At 45.0% G+C, this 13,116-nt stretch overlaps 1 protein-coding gene across 1 annotated transcript in view; it reads left to right on the top strand.

Annotated features, from left to right (window-relative positions):
• dnah1 (dynein, axonemal, heavy chain 1) overlaps positions 1–13,116 on the top strand; it is a 697,254-nt gene that overhangs the window by 499,514 nt on the left and 184,624 nt on the right. Inside the window, exon 54 of the mRNA XM_068051405.1 lies at positions 7,894–8,079. Within this exon, the coding sequence (XP_067907506.1) occupies positions 7,894–8,079 (186 nt within the window). The remainder of the gene's footprint in view (positions 1–7,893; positions 8,080–13,116) is intronic.

The following is a 13,116-nucleotide window of genomic DNA, read 5'->3' as shown; positions in this document are numbered from 1 at the left end:
ATGGAACTGTCAGCACAGGGCTTGGCTCCAAGAAAGAAAAAGACATGTATGGTTCTAGGTAGAATTAGTAATTCAATGGCTATATCTCCAGGGGTGGTTGTTCTTTGTTACAGACAAGGGAGAGATGGTATGGATGACTTCCACTTTTCACCTCTCAGCTGCCCTTGACAGTGTTTTTGAAAAAATATTGTTTTAGTCCCTGAGTGTTTTAGTGGTCAAATAAACAGGCAAACAACAGGTTTTCTCATAGGATTAAAAGAAAGATAAATTATTCATAAAATAATACCTGAAAAATATTCACAACCTCACCCACTCACAAATGCACAAACATGCAGAAGAAGAGGTAGAGATAAGAGGGCAGCATGCATTTAAGTCCAATTGTTGTAAAAAATTGTTCACTTTGAAACCTTCTTGGTTTTCCAGGAGGAATTTTTTAACAGTGGTGCAGGTCTAGTGTTCCTTCTCTTGGTTCACTGAAGAATTGCAGACTCTTTTTGTTAAGATTCAGTCGAAGTCTGCTATGATTTCTCAGATGGGGAGTTTTCAAGGTCACCTTGCAGTCTCTGCCTCTGTGATTTAAAGATGTTACAGGCAGGGTCGTCTTCTTGGCTGGAATGGATCTTTGCTTCCAAGCTGGCTAGCTTTCTATCTCTGTCTTTCAGAGAGCTCTTTTTTCGGAAAAAATCTTATCAGTTTGGTTTCAGTCAGGTGACCAGAGATACTCGGGGCGGCACAGTGGCGCAGTGGTTAGCACCGCAGCCTCACAGCTCCAGGGACCCGGGTTCGATTCTGGGTACTGCCTGTGCGGAGTTTGCAAGTTCTCCCTGTGTCTGCGTGGGTTTCCTCCGGGTGCTCCGGTTTCCTCCCACATGCCAAAGACTTGCAGGTTGATAGGTTAATTGGCCATTATAAATTGCCCCTAGTATAGGTAGGTGGTAGGGAAATATATAGGGACAGGTGGGGATGTGATAGGGATATGGGATTAGTGTAGGATTAGTATAAATGGGTGGTTGATGGTCGGCACAGACTCGGTGGGCCGAAGGGCCTGTTTCAGTGCTGTATCTCTAAACTAAACTAAACTAAACTCTCCCCAAGTGTGTTTATGCAATGTGTTTGAACATGTGACCATTGCTACACAATGGGTTTGAATGTGGCTTATCTTGATAAAGTGATGTTCTGTCCCACCTATTATCTTGGCTTTGAATCTGGAGTCTCCCTGTCTGTGAAAGCCTTTGTAAACCCAATTCTTGAAAGTAGGAGCCATTTGGCATTGAAAGGGCTATTTAGCATTTTTATGCGCCTTCCCCAAGACTAGTCCTAACATATTAATGGGTTAAGTCTTCAACTATCACTACGTAGATTTGCAGTACAGGAAAGGTCACCTGATCTCTTACTCCATCTTGCCTGCAGCAAAAGTGTGTTGTTTTCTTGGAGTTTCGTTCATCAGTTCATAATTGCTCCAGTTCACTTTAATTCATAACTGTTCCTTGCGTGAGCATGCCACCCTAGACAAGAGAAGGTTGAGTGGAGATTTGATAGAGGTGTTCAAAATCATGAGGGGTCTAGATACAGTAGAAAGGGAGAAACTGTTCCCATTGGCAGAAGGGTTGAGAACCAGATGACACTGATTTAAGGTGAATGACAAAAGAACTGGAGGTGACATCAGGAATGTCTTTTTTATGCAGCGTGTGGTTTTGAATGCACTGCCTGATCGTGTGGTGGAGGCAGATTCAATCGTGCCTTTCAAAAGGGAATTGGCTAAGCAACTGAAGAGAAAAAATTGCAGGACTACAGTGAAAGGTTGGGGGAGTGGGACCAGCTGAGTTGTTTTTGCAGAGAGCCAGCATGAACTTAACGGGCTGGATAGCCTTCTCCTGTGCTGTAACCAAACAATGATTCTGTGATCTGCTCTGGTGGATAATAGTCCTGGCAATGTAGGTGGGACGAAACTGGTGAGCAGAAGCGTAACTGGATTACCAACCCTCCAGGATTGACTTGGCATTTCCAGGAATTAAAAATTCATCTTCAGGACACTGCTGCGAGCGACCCGGGAAAAACATTTTGGGAGCATTTTAAACAAATTGTGTTGTTTTCATTTCCTCTTAATACTTTAGCTCATTAGTTATACAAATATTGGAGCTTGGGGAAAAGGACTGTTTGACTCACAGTCAAGAATCTTCTAACTGGATAGTTAGGAATCTGTTTACTTTCCAATTGGCATGGAAAGGTGGCACATCATAAGGATGGACATATTGGGTGGCCAAAGGCAGGAACATGGGGGCAGGGCTATTGAAGGTACGAGGTCATGTGATTAAATCTCCAGGATTACATCCAACCGGAGTGGGCAAATACAGCAGTAACAGACCTACCTTCTATTATAACCATGAGTCATTTTTGCTCTAAAATAGGTGAGAGAGTAGGAAAAAGGATAGTTAATGATTATGAAGACCTTAAGAAACATGTGTGCTTTTCCTAAAATATGTAAGAGAAAAGTGAAGCAAAATACTGCGGATGCTGGAAATCTGAAATAAAAACAGAAAGTGCTGGAAATACTCAACAGTTCTAGCAGCATCTGTGGAGAAAGAAACAGAGTTAACATTTCAGGTCTGTGATCTTTCATCAGAAGAGAAAATTGTGTTGTTTCAAGGAAGGGCAAGATTAGCCACAGCCATTAGTTAACACTGAAAATAATCAGTGGCAGATGTAGATCAGATGCAAACATATTAAACCGATTACCACGAGCTCCCCTGAGGGTCATTTACCATTCATGGAACTTAATTTGCACGTAAGTTAATTGTGAGGAATAAATTCCAAATCTATTTGTTTAGATCTACTATTCCTTAAGCGAAAGCTAAGGAGACTCTTTATTTTATCGATTTTTTTTTTACATTTGTAGTTTGGAGTTCTGAAGTGAACTGTTCCAATTAAATCTCAGCTGTTCAGTATGGTTTACACCCCAGCTGAGGATTCAGAGGATATATCAGGTTGGAGTGACCAGGATGAAGCTGGGCAGGTGGAAGGAGTGGCAGTAGGAGAGCATTTTGGTGGTGGTGATCATAATTCAGTCAGTTTTAACATAATTATGGAAAAGGACAGAGATAGAGCAGGAGTTAGAGTTCTCAATTGGGGCAAGGCCAATTTTACTAAACTGAGGAGTGATTTTGCAAAAGTGGACTAGAAACAGCTACTTGAAGGTAAATCAGTGTCAGAGCAGTGGGAGGCATTCAAAGGGGAGATTCAAGGGGTTCAGAGTAAACATGTTCCCACAAAGAAAAAGGGTGAGATGGCCAAATCTAGAGCCTCCTGGATGTCAAGGAGCTTACAGGGTAAGATAAGGCAGAAGAGGAAAGCTTAGATAATACAATATATAAAGGAAAGATTATGTCTGACACTGAGAACTCAATACTACAGAAAGCCGAGATGAGTATAGAAAGTGGAGGGGTGAAATCACAAAGGAAATTAGGAAAGCAAAGAGAGGGCATGAAAGAATATTGGCAAGCAAAATCGAGGTGAACCCAAAGACGTTTTATCAATACATTAAGAGTAAGAGGATAACTGAAGAGAGAGTAGGGCCCATAAAAGACCAAAAAGATAACCTATGTGTAGGGGCGCAAGATGTTGGTATTGTTCTTAATGAATACTTTGCATCTGTCTTCACAAAAAAGGGGAACAATGCACATATTGTAGTTAAGGAAGAGGGGTGTAAAGTATTGGATGTGATAAACATAGGGAGAGAGGAAGTATTAATGGAATTAGCATCCTTGAAAGCTGATAAATCACCAGGGCCGGATGAAATGTAAATGTACCCCAGGCTGTTAAAAGAAGCAAAAGAGAAAATAGCTGAAGGTCTGACCATCGTTTTCCAGTCCTCATTGGATACAGGTGTGGTGCTGGAGGATTGGAGAACAGCTTACTTTGTACCTGTGTTTAAAAAGGGAGTGAGGGATAGATCGAATAATTACAGGCCAGTCAGTCTAACCTCAGTAATGGGCAAATTATTAGCATTTATTCTGAGACACAGGATAAACTGTCACTTAGAAAGGCACAGGTTAATCAAGGAGAGTCAGCATGGATTTGTTAAGGGAAGATCTTGTTTGACCAACTTGATCACATTTTTTGAAGAAGTAACAAGGAAGATAGATGAGGGTAATGCAGTTGATGTGGTCTACATGGATTTTAGCAAGAATTTTTACAAGGTCCCACATGGCAGACTGGTTAAAAAATAAAATCCCATGGGATCCAGGGAAATGCAGCAAGGTGGATACAAAATTGGCTCAGTGGCAGGAAACAAAGGGTAATTGTTGATGGCTGTTTTAGCGACTGGAGGGCTGTTTCCAGTGGTGTTCAGCAGGGCTCAGTACTGCGTCCTCTGCTTTTTGTGGTATATATTAATGATTTGGATATAAATGTAGGGAGCATGATCAAGAAGTTTTCAGACGACACAAAGATTTTCCGTGTGGTAGACAGGGAGGAGGATAGCTGTAGGCTGCAGGAAGATATTGATGGTCTGGTCAGATGGGCAGAAAAGTGGCAAATGGAATTCAACCTGAAATGTGAGGTGATGCATTTGGGGAGGTCAAACAAGACAAAGGAATACACGATTAATGGGAAAATACTGAGAAGTGTAGAGGAAGTGAGGGACCTTGGAGTGAATGTCCACAGATCCCTGAAGGTAGCAGGACAGGTCGATAAGGTGGTTAAGAAGGCATATGGAATCCTTTCCTTTATTAGCCGAGATATAGAATACAAGAACAGGGAGGTTATGCTGGAACTATATAACTCATTGGTTAGGCCACAACTTGAGTACTGTGTGCAGTTCTGGTCACCTCATTACAGGAAGGATGTAATTGCACTCAAGAGGGTAAAGAGGAGATTTAAGAGGATGTTGCCAGGACTGGAAAAATGCAGCTATGAGGAAAGATTGGACAGGCTGGTGCCGTAATCTGCAGCGCTATGGACCAAATGCTGGAAGGTGGGAGTAGAATGGGTGGATCGTTTTTCGACTGGCACAGACATGATGGGCCAAGTGGCCTCTTTCTGTGCCTTAAGCCTTCTATTATTCTATGGCCCGGACTTTTACATCACGCCAACGAGCCGGATGGTGCCGGGGGGGTGGGGTGGCGTAAAATGGAGCAGGAGGCTTTCCCGACCCGCTTCCACCTCCACCTCCCTTTATGTAGGGTGGGGGGGGGGCCCGAAGAATGGCCCACCCACCCACCCCAGGCCAATCAAGGCCCTTAAGTGACTACTTAATGGCCACTTAAGGGCCTTCGCCCACCTCCACATGGATTTTACGCATGGCAAGCGGGTGTCCTGGAGCCGGGAAAAGCAGCCTGTGAAAATCAGGCTGTTGTGATCGTCCCGGGGGTTGGGGGTGGCCCTGCTTATCGGGCATAGGGTGCCCGATTAGCACCACCCCTGTTACCCCAACCACCCCCAGCACCCAACAGGTCCCCTGCCCCCCAACCGGCCATCCTTGCCTCACCAGGGCCCGACCGATTACCCCCGGCGAGGCAAACAAAACCTACCTGTCTTCCTGGCTCTATGTCTTCGGCTGCCGGGACTAAGAACTGCCAGCCTTCTGATTGGCCGGCAGCTCCATGAGGCGGAACTTCTTCCCTCAAGCAGGTGGAAGTCCCGCCTTGGAACAATTAAAACCTGGGGTAAAATGCGGGTCGGATCCCCAGGCGAGGTGGAAGCGGATTCACCACCGACCTTTCAGTTGGTGGCCAGCTTCCGTCCACCCAATGTGAAATACCAGCCAATGATTCTATGTTAGGTGGGGAATCAGGGTGGTATATCGGGCTTCCTAAACCTTTTGTCCTGACATTGCTTTCTTCAGTATTCTGGATGCCTGTCGCTCCTTGGATGGTTTGAGGACAGTTTTGTCATTTCTGCTGATTAAAGTTCATTTGTTGCTTAAGAAATGTGAAACCATGACCGCTGCTCCCCGATTGGATGATTTATAGCTTTTAAATGGGTCAATTCTAAAATGGTTTGCATAAAAATCAAAATAGATGCCACTATTAAGGACTTTAAATTTGGGGAATTGAAGAAAACTTTTGTTTTATTGAAAATGGAATCTAACCAGAAAAGAGTTGGCTTGTTTCTTTCTAAGACATTAATGCCATTCCATTTGGGGTACTGTGTGCACTTCTGGCAACCGAATCAAAACAATACTATTGCCTGTGAGAGGGTACAGAAGTAAGTAACCACGATTATTCTGGCTATCAGGAATCTATCATATGAGGAAAGGTTGACAACCACTGCAATAAAAGCTTGAATTTATATAGCGCCTTTTACATTGTAAGATGCCCCAAGGTGCTTCACAGAAGCATAATCAGACAAAATTTGACACTGTGCCACGTAAGGAGATACTAAGACAGGTGATCAAAAACTTAGTTATAGGGATATGTTTTAAGGAGCTTCTTAAAGGAGGAAGTAAAGGTTTTGGGAAGAAATTGTAGAGCTTAGGGCCTAGGTCGCTGAAGGCACAGCCACCAATGGTGGGAAGATTAAAATCGAGGATGCACAAGAGGAGGAGTGCAGAATTCTTGGTGGGTTATAGAACTAGAGGAGGTTGCAGAGATTGAGAGGGACAAGGCTACAAAGTGATTTGAATACAAGGATGAGAATTATAAATTCAAGGCCTTGGTGGACCTGGAGCCAATGTAGGTCAGCAAGCACAGGGGTGATGGGGTGAATAGGATTTTCTGCGAGTTAGGATACAGACAGCAGAGTTTTGGATGAGATCAAATTTATGCAGAGTGGAAGTTGGGTTGCTGGTCAGGGGAACATCGGGATAGTCAAGTCTGGAAGTAACATGAACATGGATGAGGGTTTCAACAGCAGATGGGCTGAGGCAGAGCTGGAGATATGCTATATTACAGTGGAAGGATCAAGGCTCATTTACCTAGAGCCACTGTGCTGCCTGCCCCAAATGGACGCCTCAATGCAACTCTCCAGCTTTGGGCTGACACAGTATCGGGCAGAGTGGTGACCACCCAGCAAGCAACATGCAGGGAGGGGTGTAAGGTTTGCAGTCGTGGAAGTGGAGGGAGAACTCAGAGCAGCAGCCTGGCCTGCAAAAATAAGCTTTTCACTTACCTTTGCTATCTCTGCACCAAATGGTGGCATTCTGCTCAGTAGGACCCGAAAATGGCTTTGGGGTGTATGTAAGGCCTCAGGATCCCAATTTATATGTATTCATGAGGCTACTGCCTGAGTCAGAAGGGCACCTCAGCCACCCATGAAATCAATGGGAAGATGGCAACAGAACAGAATCCCAGCGGTAAGATTACTGTTAGGATTCTTACTCCAGTTACACCCAGTTTCTGCTGGACGGAGGAAGTTAAAACTCCCCTTAAGGTATCATTCACCCTCTCTACTTGCTTGCTCAAACATAACGGAGGAATGGGCCAGGAGCATTATACTGGCTTAAAATGGAACAAAGAGGAAGGAGTTTCAGATGACATTCATAAATCTTCTGCAGAAGCCGTTCCACGTCTTAAAGGGACCATGCCCCACTGAGCTCTTCTTGACTTAATCCACTTAAAAGATAATCAGTGAAAAGGGCAGACTGAATCTCACTATTTCAATAATAGCAGGTGTTGAAATAAGTGCACTGTTTGTCTTCAAAGTAAAATATATTCATGTTAATGTGATCGTCATGTTGATTCGTTCATTTTCCACATTGTACAATCCAGCCGATAACCAGAAGTTTAATGAGATTTATTGCATAGATTTCACACTGTTGTCACTATGTCAGGAATTTTATTGACTTCTTGTGAAAGGAATTGCAAGTTGCAGGTAAAACCTATATTTACTGACATTCAGGACTTGTAAATGTTTGTTTACTTGTGTGCTGTTGCTGATAGGCCTCCTATGTTCCAGGTCGATACTGCTATTGCAGAGGAAACACGCAAGGCTGTCAGTGAAGAGGAAGCAAAGGCCTCAGCAAAAGCAGATGTAGCTCAGGCAATTGCTGATGATGCTCAAAAAGATTTAGACGAAGCGCTGCCTGCTCTGGATGCAGCTTTAGCCAGTTTGAAGTCCCTGAACAAAAATGACGTTACAGAGGTGAACCTCCTTGCATTTTCCCTTCCAGTTACTTCCAATGTAGTCTATGTGCTTGTAGTCACAGTTTTTTAAGGATCATTTATCTAATCATGTGAAACAACTGAGTTAACTGTTGTAATCCAGAAAGCCAGTTGGTGAATGATACAACCTTTACACGCTTTTATAAGCATTTATTTACAGCGTTACACTTTACAAGTATGCACCTCATAACACAACAACCACAGTTTCAGTCTGTGTTTATACCTTTTTTGGAGCTGTGACTATTTATAGGGGCACAACTGAATTCCCAGTTAATGCCCATCACCTGCATACAATTAAATACAATTAACAGAATCCCTTCTCTCTCTTTAAATAAAAATTAGAGTTTATATGTACAACTGAAATTTGAAATCAAATTAAATCAAAAACCTCCATATTCTGTACAAAGTATTACATTGAAACGCCCTCCTCTGGTGTCATGCGGAATAAAGAAATGATGTCATCGCACTTCATTTCTTTCCTATTGTAGATGTCCTTTGGGACTTCATTTAAACCCTTCCTCCAAAGGGGCTGGAAGTGAAGGACCAAGCCACACGCACTAACACTTCAGCTTTGCCACTGTGCATCGCATCGCACTTCACAATATCCATACTGGTCAACGCCTCCCCCCTCTGTAGAGCCCAGTTGTAAAGTGCACACAAGTGCGAAACGCTCACTGAGGCATACTGAAGGGCTCCATTGTATCGAGCTAGGCAGCTAAATCTCATCTTGAGTAGACCAGTGGCCTGTTTGATGGTTGCTCAGGTGGACCCGTGGCAGGTGTTATACCGCTCCTCTTCATCCGTGTATGGGTTCATCAGAGGCGTCAGTAGCCATGTCCTCAGTGGCTAGCCCTTGTCTCCAAGGATTCATCCCTGAAGGTGCTCTGGGGGGACAGAAAGGTTCTGTCACCTGGGACTGCTGAAGTATGTAGGCGTTGTGGCTGCTTCCCGGGAATTGTGCACACACCTGCAGAATCCATTTGCGGTGAATGAGTGGAATTCCTTCCTTTTGATGAAAGCTGCTGGCTGGTCTGCGAGAGCCTTGATGGCCACATCCATGCAGTCAACAACACAGTGCACCTGGGGGAATCCAGCATTGCCTCCAAATCCTATAGCCCTCTCAGCTTGACTGTTTGGATCGATGCGGAAGCGCATATAGTCGCTGGCCCTCATAAACAGGATGCACGATGTTTCACAGACTATGAGATTCGACACATATCTCCAGTGGATCCCTGGAATGATCTGGTGGCATAGCAATTCAGCGCCACAGTGACCTTTAGCAATACTGGCATTGGGTGTCCACCATGTCCCATGGAGCTCAGCTCATCCTGCCTCCCTGGAGAGGCAGAGTGTTCGGAGACACTGTCACTCAGACATCTGTAGGTAGTTGAGCCTCGACTGGTAGATCCTCTCTGGAGCGTAGCTTCTTCTGCGTGCAGGAGGCTGTTGGTCTGCCCCTTGCCTTCTTCTCTTGCTTGCCATTCTCAAGGCTGGCCCTCCTGTGGGCTTTCAAGCTGTTGGCATGCTCATGCCAGTGCCTGCGCCTCCCTCCCTCTATGCTGCTACTCCTCCTCAATGGGGGCCTCGAAGCCAGGATGAATGAGGCCCATGACAGGTTGCCTGTCCCTTAGTGCAGGATCTTCAGAGGAAATGCTGCCTGCCCCCCCCACTTTCCCTCACTTGTCACTTCTGATAAGATGGCACTGCCCTGATGGCACCCTGGTGTGTCTCCCCCACAGAGCTGCCACCTTGTTCCCCACTCCTGACAGTCTTTCCTGATGCCATCCATCCTCCACCATCCCTGCCAAGTGATGTTGCCTCACCCGGTGGCTTCCCAATGAAGCCAGCACTGAGCTCCCACCTCCTTGTCGCCTCCTTTAACTAGGCGAGGCTCTGAAGACCCATGGTTCCCATGCGCCATTTGTTAAATCGGACCCAGTAAATAAAATTGCTGTTTATTGGGCTCTGAAGTACCTTAATTGCCTTCCTGCCTCATGGATGTGCGAAGTCTGCCCTCCACGTCAGCTGCCAACAGTAAAATGTGGAAGGGACGTCAAGACATTGATGTTCGGTCCAACGTCTTCGGTCCCTATTTTATGCAGTCCCCCCCACCCCCACCTCCGTTCCCATTTCCAACAGTTCCTTAAAATTCCAGCCAATGTCTTCAGTATTCCCAATATTTAATTGAAGAAAATTTCTGCTTGTCCCATACTGGATGTAGGATAAGCAGTTTGATAATTTAGCAGTAGTGGAGGAGTCGAGAGAGATGATGGTGAGGTAGAGCTTGGTGGATTTATTTGGGTTTTTTTATTCATTTCTGGGATGTGGGCGTTGCTGGCTAGGTCGGCATTTATTGCCCATTGCTAATTGCCCTTGAGAAGGTGGTGGTGAGCTGCCTTTTTGAACCACTGCAGTCCTCGGGGTGTATGTACACCAATAGTGCTGTTAGGAAGGGAGTTACTTCAGGATCCTTCAGCATTCATGTGAAAACTAATGCTGTGTTTTCAGATGATGTCACTGAGGGACATCATGTAGATGAGATATAGGAGGGGCCAAGGATCGATCCTTTGGGGACATCAGAGGTCATGGTGTGGGAGCAGGAAGTGAAGCCATTGCAAATGATACTCCAGCTACGATTAGTTAGATAAAATTGGAACCAGGTGAGTGCAGTCCCATCCAGCTGGATGACAGTGGAGAGGCGTTGGAGGATAATAGTGTGGTCAACTGTGTCAAAGGCTGCAGACGGGGAGAGAAGAATGAGTTGGGATATTTTATCTTTGTCAGAGTCACATAGGATGTAATTTGTGACTTTGATAGGAGCCATTTTGATAATGTGGTAAGAGCGGAAACTAGATTGGAGGGATTCAAACATGGGAGTTTCGGGAAGATGCACATGGATTTAATAGGTGCAACATGTTCGAAGACTTTGGAGAGGAAAGGAAGATTGGGGATAAAGCAGTAAATTGCAAGGACAATGGGGTCAAGGGTTGGGTTTTTTTTGAAGAGAGGGATGATGACAGCAGGTTTGAAAGAGAGAGGGACAGTCCCCAAGCAGAGAGATCTGTTTACAATATCGGCTAACAAGGAGATCAGGAGGGGGAGTTGGGTGATCAGCAGTTTCGTGGGACTTGGGTTGAGGGAAGTGGAGGTGGGTCTCATGGAAAAGGTGAGCTCGGAGAGGGCATGAGAGGAGGTAGGAGAGGAACTCGAAAAAGATCCACTAGAGTTTTTTTAAATCGTTCATGGGATGTGGGCGTCGCTGGCTATGCCAGCATTTATTGCCCATCCCTAATTGCCCATGAGAAGGTAGTGGTGAGCTGCCTTCTTGAACTGCTGCAAACCATGTGGGGTAGGTACACCCACACTGCTGTTAGGAAGGGAGTTCCAGGATTTTGACCCAGTGGCAATGAAGGAACGACAATATATTTCCAAGTCAGAATGGTGTGTGGCTTGGAGGGGAACTTGCAGGTGGTGGTGTTCCCATGCATCTATTGCCCTTGTCCTTCTAGGTGGTAGAGGCCGCAGGTTTGGAAGGTGCAGTTGAAGGAACCTTGGTGTGTTGCTGCAGTGCATCTTGTAAATGGTACACACTGCTGCCACTGTGTGTCAGTGGTGGAGGGAGTGAATGTTTGTGGCTAGGGTGCCAGAGTCAAGCGGGCTGCTTTGTCTTGGCTGTTGTCGAGCTTCTTAAGTGTTGTTGGAGCTGCACCCATCCAGGCAAGTGGAGAGTATTCCATCACACTCCTGACTTGAGCCTTGTAGATTGTGGACAGGCTTTAGGGAGTCAGGAGGTGAGTTGCTTGCTGCAGGATTCCTAGCTGTTCTTGTAGCCATGGTATTTATATGACTACTCCAGTTCAGTTTCTGGTCAAAGGTCACACCCAGGATGTTGATAGTGGGGGATTCAGCGATCGTAATGCCAATGAATGTCAAGGGGAGATGGTTAGATTCTCTTTTGTTTGAGATGGTCATTGCCTGGCACTTGTGTGGCACGAATGTTACTTGCCACTTATCAGCCCAAGTCTGGAAATTGTCCATGTTTTGCTGCATTTCTACACAGACTGCTTCAGTATCTGAGGAGTCGTGAATGGTGATGAATATTGTGCAATCATCAGTAAACATCCCCACTTCTGATCTTATGATTGAAGGAAGGTCATTGCTGAAGCAGCTGAAAATGGTTGGGCCTAGGACACAACCCTGAGGAACTCCTGTTTGATTGACATGTTTGATAAATACTGTCTTACCATCATGAGATATTACCTTACCAGGGCCTTTCCATTCCCTATGACCCTCTCTTTTGTAATACATCAAATCTCCTGAATTAAATATTGGAAAAGAATTTATTGCTGCCCTTAGACACAGGCACAGAAGCGGGGGCGGGGGGGGGCAAACAAAATGACAAGTGGTGCCGTTCCCGACGTTGTCATATAGCATGGCTAAAGGATTAGTTAGCTAACAGGAAGCAAAGAGTAGAGATAAACGGGGCATTTTCGGATCAGCAAGCTGTAACTAGTGGAGTCCCACAGGGATCAGTGCTGGGACCTCAACTATTACAATCTATGTCAATGACTTGGATGAAGGGACCAAAAGTATGGTTGCTAAATTTGTTGATGTCACAGAAATAGGGAAGAGAGTAAGTTGTGAAGAGGACAAAAAGAGTCTGTAAAGGGATGTAGACAGGTTAAGTGAGTGGGCAAAAATTTGGCAGATGGAGTATATTGTGGAAAAATGTGAACTTGTCCACTTTGGCAGGAAGAATAGCAAAGCGGTATATTATTTAAATGGAGAGAGATTGCAGAACTCTGCGGTACAGAGGGATCTGGGTGTCCTGGTAATGATTCACAAAACGTTATTATGCAGGTACAGCAAGTGATTAGGAAAGCAAGTGGAATGCTTTCCTTTATTTCAAGGAGAATGGAATATAAAAGTAGCGTAATTTTGCTACAGGTGTACAGGGCCTTAGAGAGACCACATCTAGAGTACTGCATAGAGTTTTGGTCTCCTTACCTAAGAAAGG

This window comes from Heterodontus francisci, chromosome 19, assembly GCF_036365525.1.
Source record: "Heterodontus francisci isolate sHetFra1 chromosome 19, sHetFra1.hap1, whole genome shotgun sequence".
Lineage (NCBI taxonomy): Eukaryota > Metazoa > Chordata > Chondrichthyes > Heterodontiformes > Heterodontidae > Heterodontus > Heterodontus francisci.
The sequence above is the reverse complement of the archived record's forward strand: the minus strand, read 5'-3'. Positions and strand labels throughout refer to the sequence as shown.